General features: G+C 35.4%; 1 protein-coding gene across 1 annotated transcript in view; it reads right to left on the reverse strand.

Annotated features, from left to right (window-relative positions):
- The window catches only part of LOC145672437 (uncharacterized), a 273,840-nt gene that overhangs the window by 69,984 nt on the left and 188,062 nt on the right, over nt 1-15,794 (reverse strand). Inside the window, exons 21-24 of the mRNA XM_081741594.1 lie at nt 13,846-13,997; nt 12,320-12,463; nt 5,584-5,725; nt 1,327-1,459 (exon numbers count right to left, since the gene is read on the reverse strand). Of these exons, the coding sequence (XP_081597720.1) occupies nt 1,327-1,459; nt 5,584-5,725; nt 12,320-12,463; nt 13,846-13,997 (571 nt within the window). The remainder of the gene's footprint in view (nt 1-1,326; nt 1,460-5,583; nt 5,726-12,319; nt 12,464-13,845; nt 13,998-15,794) is intronic.

Raw genomic sequence — 15,794 nt, forward strand, 5'->3', positions numbered from 1 at the left:
TTTCCCTTTCACCAGAAGTTGTTTACATTCTTTTACAAAGCTGATGTAAACCTCTGACGTATTAAAAAGTATTGCTATTGTTATGGCTTTTGCTTTTATACTTTTAAACTTTGAAAAATGTGACTTAAAAGTTTTAATTACACTCAAATAAATTCTATACAATTTCATTAAACAACACAATGCAATCTTGTAATTTATGCCTTGAAGCTTCTCCAAGCTAACTACTTATCAAATGGTTCATACACTATTAATTCAAACCTCTTTAATCACTTGAAACTGCTACCAAAATCTCAGCCACATATGGTTCAATTCTTCCAACCCAACCTAATTTTCATTACAAACATAAACATGAATGCAGTTACGTTCTTCAGTTGTTTTTGCTACAAATTAACAACTTGCACGATAAAACGTACGTAACATCTTGCCCGATATACACTGACCTAAACCCTAACAATACACTTATTTATTACAACTAAAATACAGTGTAACGGTTTCGACAATTTAACGTTATGTTCGTCAGATGCTAACATCAGACAGAGTTAGTGTCTGATGAAGATAACGTTAAGCTGTCGAAACCGTTATACTGTATTTTAGTTGTAATAAATAAGTGTATATACTTAGATCAGAAGTGTTATTATTCCTGTAATTAACCGATTTAAAATTGTTGTAATAATTTAATTGCAATTTAAACTGTGTTATTTTAATTTAATTATTTAAAAATGGGTAATGATTAGGCTAAACAAGAACATGCTTTGTCGTTTAGTATTAAGTCAAGAACCCCAACTATATTTAGATTTAGGCATTACCATTTACATGACCGCAATACTAAGTTTTCGCAGTATTAAGTGAGAATAGTAAATTTTCTTTTCCAGTTACTCGAAAGTCTGAAAATGTAGCGTACTATTATGTTTGCCCGAACCACTCATATAATAAATGCTTAAAACATGAAGTCATTAACATGGAAAATATTAACTAAATAATGATACTAACTTTACAATGTCGTGAAATTCTTCTCAGAATAATTATATAGATATAATCAAGTAAATTTTTAAGTGAGTTAATTATAATATAACCATCATTCTCCATATTACATGGTAAGTGAAAATCATTTAACATTATTAGTACTACTTGATGCATTTACCGTGCTTTCGAAAAGAATAAATTTCTCGGGCGGGCTTGCATTCATTTCGCTACGTCACTACATACTAGCCACTACAAATTAAAATGCTTTGAGATGATTGCTAACACTGCAAAATACAAACATTTTATTATTTCTACTGATCTGTATTTTTAAAGGTATACGACAGATGATGAATGATTATTTACTCTTCGAAGTGCCGGTTCATAAAGATGAAACTTAAGGTCTTCCTCGAGACTTGGAGGGAATTTCTTCAGAACATTATTCACAACATGCCCACGCTTAGACATCCACATGCTTTCGAAATACCTTATGTAATATCTATAAACAAGAGGAATTAAAAAATAGGTAATGTGAATATACTTTTAAATAACACAAAATCCGGACATTGCTACCTATTGCAGTAAATTTAACATTTGTGTTATTAATATTTGTACTACAATCTCTGATGTTACCATGCAATGCAAGTAAGTATAGCATTGAGCTCAGCATTCTTTATACGCACTGAGAATGTAAAAACAGTAATAACAATCTTACCTAGTAGCGAATCTTGAGGGGAAATCAGATCGGTAAAAATTTAGTTCTCACTGTTTCAAACTAAGGGAAGAAATGTTATCTAATGTACTAGTTCATGTGTACAAGAACTAGAACTGTAGGTAAGTTCTCTTCCCGTAAAAAAAAAGAAAAAAAGAAAAAAAAGAAAAAAAGAAAAGAAAAAAATAAAAATTAAAAAAAATCTGTTCTTAAGAGATGTAACTAGTCCTATCTCATTACAGACCGATCTCGGTCAAATTTTCAACATAGATGAAGTTCGGGCCTGGAGTGTTTTTTATCATTTCACTTTGACAACGCTACTTAAGGTAAGTGGAAGGGGAGATATTTAAAAAATTATTGAAAATGACCGATATTAGTGTCGAATCTATAGTTTTCGATGTCGCTCAGATGAATAGTGACACTTCCGATGCCATATAAATCCAAATTCACCCCTTTATGTCCAAAATGAAACTATTCTCCCCGTGTGAAGAACAGGTATTCTGTTAGTGTAAATAAAAACATAATTACTTCAATATTGCTGCTGACGATTTTAACATTATTTTCTAAAATCGTCAACCTTAGTTTAGAAAATAGGGTGAAATATTTTGAAGTTTTGGGAAAAGAAGCGGAAGATGGATATTTGTTTTTTAATTGACTCTAAAAATTGTTGAAATCCAGTTGGCATTATTATCAAATTGGAAAACAACTGGATATTCTTTTATCTCCAGCTACTGTGCTTATTTCTATCAAAGTAAATTATAGTTGTCCAACAATGGCATCGTGTTTTTAACTAAAATCATTTGGTCAGAGTTCTATTTTGAATTCATTTTAACGAAATTGGTTCGAAACCTTTATTTCCGTAGTAATTTCTGAAGATTGCAAAATCCTAATAGGTTGAAAATTATGATTTGTTGTTCTCAAAACTTTTAGAAAAATCCGATTTACTAGTTATTCTCTCTCTCTATTTTTTTTTCAGTGGCGTATTTACGATTTTGTTTCGGAGGGGCTTTGTGAAAATTCTGCAAGATATTTCATATACTTTACTATAGTAAGTAAGATTTCGGGGGGCTTAATCCCGGACCCTTCTAAATACGCCACTGATTTTTTTCCCTCTTGTTTGTACACAAAAGACACGAATTCTTACCGCTAGAAGGGGATGTGATTTCCATACATTCTCATTCTGAATAGTTCTCTACTTCTTTACCAAAGATGTAAGTTAAATCATTATGATATTATATCCACACATTACACATAAGGTGATCAATAAAGACAGATCATCAGTGTTTATGAGGTGAATACAACAGTAAGGTACAGAAAACGAAACACTTCTGTGTAATGGGAGAAGTGACGAATAGATCGAGCAAGTTTGAAGGACATGATGTCAGGAATGTGACTTTGGCAGCCGTTCAAGCATACGTAGTTTCAGTTTCGCATAAGGCAACATAGAAGTGACACGCGAAGAACAGTACAGAAATTATGTTGACTATGTTGCAAAGATCAACGTTCCGTGTGCACCCCATCCTGCATATAGCCCCTGATTTGGCCACTTGTGATTTCTTTCTTTCTCCAACTTTGAAGAAACACCTCCGGACACGGCGTTTCGTATCTTCAAGGGCAGTGGTGAAAGCTGCTGAGGCGATTTTGGAGGATCTGTCCAAAAATGGCTTCCAGCATGTCTTTGATGACTGGCAAAAACGTTGGAAATAGTGCATTTGGATGATTAGTACAGGTAATTATGTTTTATTCACTTATGATCATTCTTTATAGATCAGCCCTCGTAGATTGAAACTTGATAATTATTTTTGGATAAAACTTGAATGATTCTGAGTGGTATTGTATTTCTATTACGTTGGTTATTAATATCAAGTATCACACTGTCTCGCAGCGATAGATAATTAGTACCGTGAGGGAATGTTTAAATAAGTGAAAATTATTTTTTAAGAAGAAGACATATATTGTACTTCAAAGAATCAGTATTCCAACAAGTTCTCTTTGGCTCCATTCTTTTCAGTGTAGAAAATTCAAATATTCAATTTCTAATAACAAATCATTTTGACTACAGAAGAAATTGATAACCTTAGAGAATATTTATGGATTTTAACATGATCACTACTTGAACGTTTCACAGTATTACTCTGTGGTAATTTTTTATTTCATTTTCTCTAAAACTACCTTCCTTTCTATCTGATGAATTATTTAGCGAAAGTATTTTTAGCTACATTTTCGTTATTGTCTGGTGCGAGGTCTTTCGCTAATATGTTTCATCTGATAGGAAAGGAAATAACGAGTAAGAAAATATTTAAATAAAATAAAATAAATAATAAAGAAACTTTCAGGTAGACATAATATTACATTCCAATATGTTGCCCAGCTTTCTCTTTCTGTATGTGCGTGTATTTTCGTTTACTCCTATTTCGTTTTCTGCCATTTGCCTATGGAATATCAGAAAATTGCTGCCAAAAGTATCATAGGGCTGCTACCATGCTTCACGGTAAAGAGGAGATAGTTCGAAGCATATAGGCGTCAGCGATACATAACCATAGTTGAAAATGTAAAAGATGATTCATCGGATCATATTACGCGTTTCCAATACGTCGCGTTTAAGTATTGTTGGCGGTGATCAGCAGTTTCGAAATTGCAACCCGATCGTCGAAGTTTAGGATCAGTCTCTCAGTACTTTTTGCCGTATTCTCTCTATGGCCCTTAAAGAAAATTCTTTTCCATCTTTGTGATTGCTATAACTGAAACTTTTTAATTATGATAATATATTGTTCCTTCAGTTGCACAGTAACTTTTACCGTATTTGCTCTATGGTTCTTGGTGACAAATCTTTCCATACTTCCGTGATTACTGTAACTGAGTCCTTTCCTATCAGTGCTGTAAATACTCACAGCAGTGATACATTTACTCTTAACAGTGAGTCAATTACTCATAAGAGTGACATACGTACCTCTACGCGCATAGTACTTGTAATTTAATTGGTGCGGGGGCGCGGGGGCTCAGTGGTAGAGCGTTCACCTCCGGTGCTTGGGGTCCCTGGTTCATCTCAGCTCGCGGTGTGGACTTTGTGGTGGACAAACACCGTGCTCGTGGGTTTTCTCGGGGTTCTACCGTGGGGCCGCAGTGACTCAGTGGTAGAGCGTTCACCTCTGGTGCTTGGGGTCCCGGGTTCGATCCCAGCCCCCGCCAAGTGAATTTTGTGGTAGACAAACACCGTGTGCGTGGGTTTTCTCGGGGTTCTCCCGTTTCCTCCCACTTTCTTCATTCCACCATTTCATTCATTTCTCATCTTCACCGTCTCCTTTAGCCTAACCAGCATAACCGTGGAACGTAAAACTCAAAGATTTCATTTCATTTCGGGGTTCTCCCGTTTCCTTCCACTTTCTTCATTCCACCATTTCATTTATCTGTCATTATCACCGTCTTCTTTAGCCTAACCGCAGACGTGGGACGTAAAACTTAAAGATTTCATTTCATTTTTTAATTGGTGCGAAAATAATGTCAACTTTGAGATTTGGTATCTTGAAAATTACGATACGGCCAAAATCTTATCAAGTAAGAGTTTTGAAGTTGGCAGATATTTAAGGGCTTTTCTATAAGATATAAGATTTATCGCCGCAAAAGCAAAAGTTTCTCATTAGATCCCATCGGCTCCTTTAGTCTAGCCGGCATAACCGTAGTACGTAAAACTTAAAAATTAGATCCTATCCTGCAGCAACTTAATTCAATCAAGACTTCATTACTTACGTCTTTACAATCTTGCTTTATTTGCTAAAACAATCGCTGTATTATAAATAGTACTTAATAGCAAAGCCTAAAGCTAGGGTGAAATGTAAATTTTGAAAAAAGGAAAAAAGATTTTCGTCTATTGCTGTATTAATATGCAGAACTTGTTAAACTTGTTTGCTTACTTTGCAATGGACGTATGCACATGCTGCTCAGTCAAAAACATCACGAGTTCCTTCATTCGTTCTTGGTACACCTGAAGTGGGCTAGCGCCTCTGGACGTACTTGAAACCGTGTCGGCCACTAATTTTACGTGAAATATATATCCTAAAATATAACATAATCAAATTATTTTAATATAATTACGCTAGAAGCTGAATGTAATTAGTTTTTGTGCTCTATTGTCTTACAACTCTCATCTTTCAGAATGAACAAATCTTTGTATTTTCGTAATTATTAACGTATATCTTTAGAGGGGGGAAATTGAGGAATGAATTAATAATCAAAAGAGAAAAATGTTATGCATGGGAAACTAAAAACTCATCAGACATAACAATATATAAATCTTTCTGTTTTCTGAGCTTGAAAATGGAGGTAGGTTTATGGAATTACTACGTAATAGTTTTTCTTTGATTTCATTAAGGAAAGCACAGTGGTGGATCTAAAAGGGAAAAACTGAGGGGTTGGGCAGCCAGACTCCAGACTATGATAGGTATATCATGAGTTTACAATTTTTCATAGGTCCTGCAGACAGTACCGTGCTACGGCCCCGGGCGCCGAAGTACGAGGCGCAAAATTCGGGAGAAAAAAGGAAAAAGGATAGGAAAAATTACTTAGAATATATGTATGGGGGCTCCGTCGTATACTCTAGCCCTGGGCGATGACTTTCCACGGCGCAGCAAGGCTGCAGAAATTTAAAACGTAACTCTGTCCCGATGAATATTATGGTTAGATTGAACGTTGACATTGTGGACCTAAGTATCATTTTCTCATTGCATAACAGAAAAACTGCAACTGAAATTATTATACCTAATGTTTCAAAAATTCTCAAAAAAAAAAAAAAAAAAAAAAAAAAAAGGCACTGCTTACTATAAACTTTATAGAATATAATAGCTTCAATTATTTTTGTCGTTCAAAGAACTGGGGGCCTAGGCCCCCCGCCTCCAGCCTAGATCCGTCACTAAGAAAGCAGTATATTTGATAGCGATTTCGTAACCTAGTTAATGAGAGGAATTTATGTATTGTTATTTGTAATAAGTTTTAACATATTAATTGGAGTTTATATGTGTCGCTATATGGAAGGCTGAATCGTATATATGTATCCAAATTTGAACCCGAAATTATCTTAGGAAAAGTCATGGCGCCACTAACTCTGGCCTCAATGCAACCCCGTATGTATTGACAATTGCCCTGCACCGTGACTTCCACTATAGAATGCTTTTACGAAATCCAGGAACGGGATTCTCCTGATATTTTTCTTTAAATGCTTTCACAGTCCCCCAGAGAGGGATGACACAACCGAGGAAGAGCTACTTTCAGGAGACCAAACCTGCAGAAATCCATAGAGCTGGAATCTGGTGACTTCCCAACATATCTTTAAACGTAATAGTCTTGATGGTGGTAGTCATTCCATTCGTTGCAAAAATTTGTACATAGAATAAGATATACGCGATGACGTTTTCTCTTGGTAAAAACAGACTTGATTTATGGCATTTTCACAAAGACAAAACAGGTATTCTGTATAAATAAGTTTCAGTGTGTTGTTGATACTATGCAGAATGATTTTATAGTTTTTAGACACCTGCCGAATAGTGATGTTCCATTATAGCAAGACTATAAATTATTTGAGAAAGCTATCGTGCAATGATGAATAAATGATAAGCAGGATGTTTGGTCGGCAGAAATGTAAGTTATGGTACCAATTTTACCACAATCGGATAGATATACTCAAGCTTTATTTAGTGTTCTGACAAACTTTTACTTTTCAATGAACAGATAGCGCTTACAGAGGCGTCTGCAGTTGGTCTTCCTCTCTCAACGGTGGGACTCACTTAGTTAATGTCCCCAGTGCTTAAACACGCTCCCAAGATTTGATTTGTTACGTAGAGTACTGTTCACAGTTCTGTGCAACATGTGTAGCCAAGTATCCATCATAAGTTGTGTACGAACGGGAGAGCGAAGGGGCTCTGGAGGGCTATTCGACGTAAGTTTTGATGAAACACACATGGAGTTACTACACTGGATGATCGCATTTGATATCCCTTTAAAGATGAATTAATTGCTGAAGCCTCTAGGTTTTTATATTGCTTGATTATATTCTTGATACGAGGAACTAAGGTTACAAGGGCGATATTTCTGGAGTTTCGGCTATTATAGAGGAACGGGTCGTGTGCGGTAATTTTAATACATGGAGTTGGCAACTGTGCAGAGTTTCAGCCATCTATCATCTACGGCACTAGTAGGATGCAAACACAAATGACGACTCGTTTGGAAAACTGGTCTTGCGAAGAAGTTGGCTCGGTTATTAGAATTCTGTGAGCGAAAAGAGTAACACAGCTCTTGGAGAAGCCGATCCAGGATAACAAGAGATCATGTTACGGTATTCAGAGGCGGACTGGGCCGCCCGGATACCCGGAAATTTCCGGGTGGGCCCTGCCGTCTGCAAAATCACTTAAGATATTGCTCGGTTCGTTATGACTATTTCAAAACTCCGTTCTCGTTCACAGTAACCAGTGGTATAACTAACGGACTCATAATGCTGGCGAAGGGAGGGCACTAGTGAAAGGGGACCCCTGCCCAAGTCGTAGCCTTGTTTGTTGAAAAATCAATAAGGCAATAAAAAGTCTCAAAACTCATGTAAGTTATTAACTCGAAAGTGTAATCTCGGCTACAATTTATGTATCCGATAACATATAAAGAGCAAGGAGCTGATTCTCCTACTGTAAGGAGACCGTGTTAGACATGGAATTGTTCGACCCGAGTGATAGCGATAAATAATGGTACCCTGAGCACACCGGTGATGTCAGAAAACAGGCCCGAAGCCCCGGAAATTGAGCCCAAAGAATGTCGATGCCATATTCTCAATGCTTTTTGCTAAAAAAAAATAAGTTTCCTTATTATACTGCCTGAATGTTATTCAACCGAACATTACAAGACAATACTGATGCTTTATGTCAATAAGGTACAGCGCAATATATTTGATATCGAAGAGAAGGGACGTGAGACCAAACATGTGGGGCTCGAATTCTTGGGTTTCAAGCCACGGGACCGATTTCTAGCATCACCTCTGTGCTCAGGGAACCCGGTTATTTCCAACGCCACAGCTTGCGTTTCCAACTCCATGTCTGAAACGGTTTCCTTACTGTAGGAGAATTTTTATGGAATATTCCCCATGTTCTTATCCAAGAGTAAAAAAGACATTACAAAGCTGTGGGAATTAACAGGGCATTAGATTGAGACAATTTTCGTTTATCGTATATATAAAGTACACGGGAAATAGTTGACTCCAATGGAAACGCACCACTCCTTTCTTGCAAATCTTTAATTTTTAACTTATGATTTTTTAGCTTACTTTTTTTACTTGTTTCCAAAAATTGGGTCTCCATTGCTGATGCAATCATAGTTTTTAAAAAGTTCGAGTCGATAAAGAGGAAGGGGGATAGCAAGATGTTGTTTCTAATTCGGTATACCTAACAATAGTGCACGAGTATTGACAGGGGCCCATTTGTGAATATTGCGGGAGTGTTGGCATTGGGATGCAAATCCAGGGTAGAGTAAATGATAGATTTACAAACAACAAAAAATTAATCTTTGATGCTGCTTGTCTTGATCCTCGCCGATTTACTGATTTACTAAATGAGTGTTCCAGAATGTGCTTTGCAGGAGATAGCTGAAAACGTTTAGTTGAGCATGAAAATTTGAAATCTGAATTGTTGAATTTTGCTAAAATTAAAAAAAAAAAAAAAAAAAAAAAAACTCCGGAAAAAACTGGCAGACTACTGTGATAAAGCAAATAGTGAAGACTGTACTGACATACAACCCGACGTAGATGTTGCAGAATGCGAGAGTCCTACTAAGATACACTGCCTCGGAGGGCGAAAGTGAACCTGAGGAATGCATTGCCTCTTTTTCAGAAGGCCAGTCTTATAAGATGTGCAACGAAAATCATCTGTGTAAGCAGTGTTACTTGTGTTGCTACAGATTCCTACTAAGGTATAACATGCATGTTTCCACTTTCCGAACACTGTTTACTGCACACAAATATTTGATAACTCTCTCAGTTACTCAAGTATCGTGTGAGCGAGCATTCAGTTATCTTAAGTTAATTAAAACTCGTACGCGTTCGTCTTTGTCAAATCATATTCTAGAATCATTTATGCTTATGGCCATCGAAAGGGAAGTTCTGCAAAAAAATCTCTAATGATGAAATTATCGACGAGATTGGGAAATCTTCTGTCTTTAGAAAAATGCTGCTGTAAAAGTTGGTTTGATAAATGAACTTCGTTACTCACATATTTTATAAGAATTGCAAAAAGCATGAAATATGACTGACAAATGCGTTATCACCTCTGTTGTCAATAGGTGTGCGAATTTTTACATCAAAAAGTTCGTGCTGTTCGTTCCGTTTTTCTTTCTTGATTTTGAGAGGGTGATTCCTAACTGCCGTTAGTAGAAAATTTTTTTGGCTGTAATGCTAAATGTTCCAATTTAATTAGTGTTTAAGAAGTAAACAAGAAATTATTTATCAAACTCAGCGTGCTTTGTCAAAAATGTTTTCTGGGGCCGCGGTGGCTCACTGGTAGAGCGTTCACCTCTGGTGCTTGGGGTCCCGGGTTCGATCCCAGCCCCCGCCAAGTGAACTTTGTGGTGGACAAACACCGTGTGCGTGGGCTTTCTCGGGGTTCTCCCGTTTCCTCCCACTTTCCTTCCACCATTTCATTCATTACTCATCATCACCGTCTCCTTTAGCGTAGCCGGCATATACGTGAGACGTAAAACTCACAGATTTCATTTCATTTCATTTTTTCAAAAATGTTTTAAAACCGTTCTCTAAATTTCTGTGTTTTCAAAATGTTAATTTCTTGTTTCTCGCCTCCATAATTGGATAGTTACTCAATGTTCTTCATTATATATCATGTAAACAAATCTACAAAGATAGACCACTATGTTACGCGATAAAATTAAGTTTATTATAGTTTATTCACTCATTTGCATGTACCATTCATGTAAATTAAATTCCTCACAATCTTCAAAGATAGAATTGTACCATATTCAGATTTCTTTCAGTATAAACAGTCGCTGCTTTGAAGGGACGTGTACGATTCATTGCAAAGGTTTTCAGACTGTAGAAAATAAAGCAAGCAAAATAATACTTGGCTATAGATACGCATACACGGCGGCGGGGGGTTAGCCATCCAAGTCTCCAGCTAAGGGTTCATTCCTAAAAGGGCAGTCCTGACTCCCGACCAACTCGGTACTCATCAAGGCCCTTAAGTATCATTCTCCAGGTGGGTCCTTGTACTCCCAGTCCGCCTCTGACGGTATCTGATGGCAGAATAAAGAATGTTGTTCAAAAGCATTCGTCATATTGTGCACGATATTCTACAGTACTGGAGACTTTGTTCCCGATGTGTTCCAGGATGATGACAGGATTATTATAAGGAAGAATCTTGAAACTTATCCCAAGATTCGATAAGTGTCTCAACCGATATGGGGACTGTTAAAAAAAAAAAAAAAAAAAAAAAAAAAACTAATGTACATACTATCTGTTAGTTGTATGGGTTGTGTGAAACAATATATACGCGTTTCATTGAAGTTTTTGTAACCTGACTTTCGGATCACTCCTTGTATTAATTGATCCTATAATGTATCCATTTTCGCTTTAAAAAACTAGATAGTAAACTTCTGAGAAAATTGGTCTACAACGATTCGACCTTCCCCAAACCTCTTCATTTCCGAATTCACGATGCACACATGATACAGTTACGTTACAGAATAGTACTGAAACTTTGTAGCTGTCTTTTAAGCTTCAAATAACCCGGTACAAACGTTACTGTGTATATCGATGAGGGTTGAAAATTGGGTTATCAATCATCTTGTATCTTTTGCCTACCAAAAACGTCAATCTACGTTTGTCGTTTACTTTCTAAGAAGAGTAATGTAATTAGATCATAAATCTAAAATATAGAGATAGTATATTAATTATTATTTCTGAATAGACATCTTAGAGTATATACCGGTAGGTGTAAGTTCTTTCTTATTCTCTGAGCTTCTGAAACGGACACTTCCGCTGCACAGATGCACAAATGCCCGACATCGGACCCATAGCCGAGAGTTGGTCAGAATGATAAAGTACATCATCATAAATCGGGAACGAAATGTTAGATCAAGATCGCATACATAATTAGCAATGAAGTATAGAAGGAAATTGATGAGATTGTATAAAAACGAAATATAAACTTATAAAAACCTTAAACTAAAAACTATCTCACATTCCACATTTGATAGTGCATTAATGGATTCTAAGCTCAAAATATCCACTATGCTCTTCTATTCGACATTTAGTTTCTGAGATTACCCTATTTTTTAATCGTTCCGACCAATTTTCAGTAGACCATAACTCCGAAATGAAACATTTATGCTTGATCTATGAATTTTTCTCATGTTTTCTTGTGAGCATTTATTTCTCAAAGTGTTCTGGTGATTTTTTTCTGAACGTGTTATGTATGTATAAGTTTATGTATATGTATAAGTTTATGTATATGTATAAGTTTATGTATATGTATAAGTTTATATATATATATATATATATATGGATGTCGTGTTGATTCTTCAATTTGTCTGCCCACATATAAACAGACATAACTTGTTTCTTATTCCTTTTATAAACTAAACAAGACTATATTCATTTGGTGTACTTACCAAAAATGGACACTATGATTACAAAAATCATTTCAACTTTATTGTGTGCGTAAAAATTACCCTCTACCTTCCTAACAATCAAGGCAGTCACATAATACGTTGATAACACTGGTACCTCCCATGGCGTAATCCTCGAACCATATGCTGAAGACAAATAAAACAATATATATCTAAAACAATCTATATAGATTGACAAATATATAAACAAATAAAACTACATATATATATATATATAGATAGATAGATAGATAGATAGATAGATAGATAGATAGATAGATAGATAGATAGATATAATCTCAGTATGTGAGTAATGCTAATACTTAACCCTACAATGCATGATTTCTTTACTTTCTGTGAAAAAAAAAATAGTTTTGCAAGAGAAAACAAAAATGAGCAACGGAAGTACTTTTACGGTTAATAGTGCCATTTATGCGGAAACTATGGAATTAAAACTAGCTTCGAACGTTCCCAATCTGGTTCAACATGCATTAGCAACTACATACCGTCATGTAGGAAAGCACAAATTATTTACCACTATAACCCATATCTGTCCCACTATGCACTGTAGGGTTAAGCTTCAAAACATTTAAGATTTACATATTTTCAAAAAAAAAAAAAAAAAATCATTCCATGTATGCTAGGAATTTACTTCAACCAAGTAATCAATGGTTAAACCCATTAACGGACTCCTGCAGCAGTGTTGCCATGTGTATGGTTGTCTACTAGGAGCGAGTGTTATTACAGGGTAAATTTCAATGCGTAATTTAAAAGAAAATCGACAAAAAAATTTTAGTGGTGCTAAAAACAAAGTCATTCGTTATCAAGAATAATAATTGATAATTTGCTGGTGAAAATTGTTATTTACTTATATACTGTTTATATAGGAAAACATGCAATTAATTAGCTGATGGTTGTATGTCTTTCCTAATAATGACACAGATACTTTTTACAAGGGATAGCCAATTCCGAAATTTTTACTTCTGGAATCTGTAAAATAAAATCGGAAAAAATCCGAAACTTAGAAAATTCTGGGTTCGAAAAAATTCCGGAATTCAGAAAAGTTACGGATTTCGGTAAAAAAAACCGGAATCAGAAAATTTTGGAATTCAGAAAATTTCCGCATTTCGCAAAAAATCCGGAATTTTAAAAATTCTGGAATACAGAAAATTTCCGAATTTCGGAAAAATTCTACAATGAAAAATTCCGAACTTTAGAAAAATCTCGGAATTTAGAAAATTCCAGAATTCAGAAAAATTCCGGAGTTTTTCCGAATATCAAATTTTTCGAAATCCGGAAAGTGATATTTTCGATTTCGGAAAACAAATTTTGCCGGAATTCGGATTTTAGAAAATTTTGGCCACACCCATTCTTTACGCACTGATAACGGATGCCTTTTGCATATATGTACTTCTTTAATTTGTTATTCCAATTTACAACATACCAGTCGCATTTTCAAACGCTAAAACATCATATTCAAATTCAATTTTCAAGATAGAAACTAGTCTGAAATTTTTAACAAAACTAACCTGAACCTGTTAGCCAGTTTGTGCCATTACTAGAGGCTTGACAGTCGATTTGAACCTGATTATTAACCTTCCAAATATCACATGTATGGACAGTGAACAAACTTGAAAAAGCAAGTATATAGGTAGAGAAGTGAATAACCGAATATGTCCATCTGCAAACATAAAAGATTCTTTAATAAATATTTAGTTGATACATGTTATGTAATCACTTCTTATTCAATATATTTTATTATTATGATAACATATTTATTAAGGTAGGTGCCGGTAAATACGCCATGTTAAGGATGTTGGAATATTTAGGGCGTTAATTTTCATGAAACACAAAGAACAAACATATGAGTTGCAGAGTAGTCTTTTTCCGCGTGTAGAGAAAAATGTGGCAATGATGCGACTCACTTCTATTTTGTGCTCAAGGCAAAAGAAAAAAGTGTTACAAAGTAGCGTATTTACCAACACGTGCAGGTAATTACGCCAAATCTAGGATACTACTAGAAACCTGCAATAAATATTGCAACTTCTTCCATCGTCTGTACTATACGAACTCAAATATTACTACACAACATTACTGAAGCAAAAAATAGAATAATCAAAGTGCAAGATGAAGATAAAAAATAAAATATTAAAATGATAATGTCCAAAGTTGAAATGAAGTTCCAAACTGAAAAGTTTTAGTTCATAAGAAGATAAACAAACACTGTCACTGTACTGTGACCAAAAAAAAAAAAAAAACACCGATATTACGTGGAACATGATGTACAAATGAAAAGATCTTTGTCTTCTGAAGTCAGTCCTGCACAAGCCCTGGCGTATTTCGCTGCATCATGCTTGGTATTGATTTAGTAACCATGGAATCACAAATACTGAAATTACACTTACAAAACAAAGTGTTCTTAGACAGACACGAAATAAGGCGTACATTGATGTAAATATTCGGTAATGTTCTCAGTTAGCACGATACTAATAACGGATTCTTACCTACATTGAAATAATAACGTCCTTCCACGGAACTTTCCCGAAGCAAACAACACTGCACGGCGTGGCGGTCTAAGCGCTGTCTCCCGGAGTACTCGTCAAATCGCACATATTGGAAGCAGATTTTGCTCGGAAACGTCCCAGTATTGAACACTTGGCGTATTTAGCTGCACTGGCGTATATACCTACATTTACCTTACAAGAAATAAAAGGAAAAGGTGGCTGAGTAATAGAACGCTCTCCCGTGTGCAGAAGCCTCTTAATTCGATCCTATGCTATGTTAATTTCTAGTAGACACATTATGTCAGTGGGTTTCTTTTCGGATACTACTATTTCCTTTTACATTCTCATTCCACCATTTCTTTCATAACCATTCATTTGCATTTAACCATCTGTCTTCTTTAGCTTACAGGGTATAATGCGAAACTAGGGGCGCTCACAGGAGACGGGTTTTAGAGAGTACTTTTGGTCTAAAAGATGATTTCTTTTAAGAGAACGTAATTTTTCATTGGAAACGGTAGAATCGAACATAATGATACTTGTTCGATAATGATGATAAAGCCGTTAATTGGAATAAAATTAAATAGAAGGTAAGTGCTCTTGGTTTTGTTACAACCACCTTCTGTATGCTCTACTACCTTTATGTTTGGGGAGGGGGAATGCAGGGACGAACCAAGACAAACTTTTGACCCAGGCAAAGTGACATTTTGGCGCGACTCCTAGTCGTAGCCTATATTTCACATTTTATTACAGTGATATTTAATATTTTAAACCCATTTTTCAGAAAGAAAAAATAATATTCAAATACATGATATAGGTATATTAGTACTCAAAAATATACATATGATATCAATTACATCGTGTTTTTATTATTACTATTTATGTATCGGTATGTACGAACAGAAATAATATCGAACAGCATTTATTGAATACTACTAATGGTGACAAATACTGCTATATTGTAACTTGTTTTGTTA

Source organism: Thermobia domestica, chromosome 16 (assembly GCF_964235325.1).
Source record: "Thermobia domestica chromosome 16, izTheDome1.hap1.1, whole genome shotgun sequence".
In the NCBI taxonomy this organism is placed as follows: domain Eukaryota; kingdom Metazoa; phylum Arthropoda; class Insecta; order Zygentoma; family Lepismatidae; genus Thermobia; species Thermobia domestica.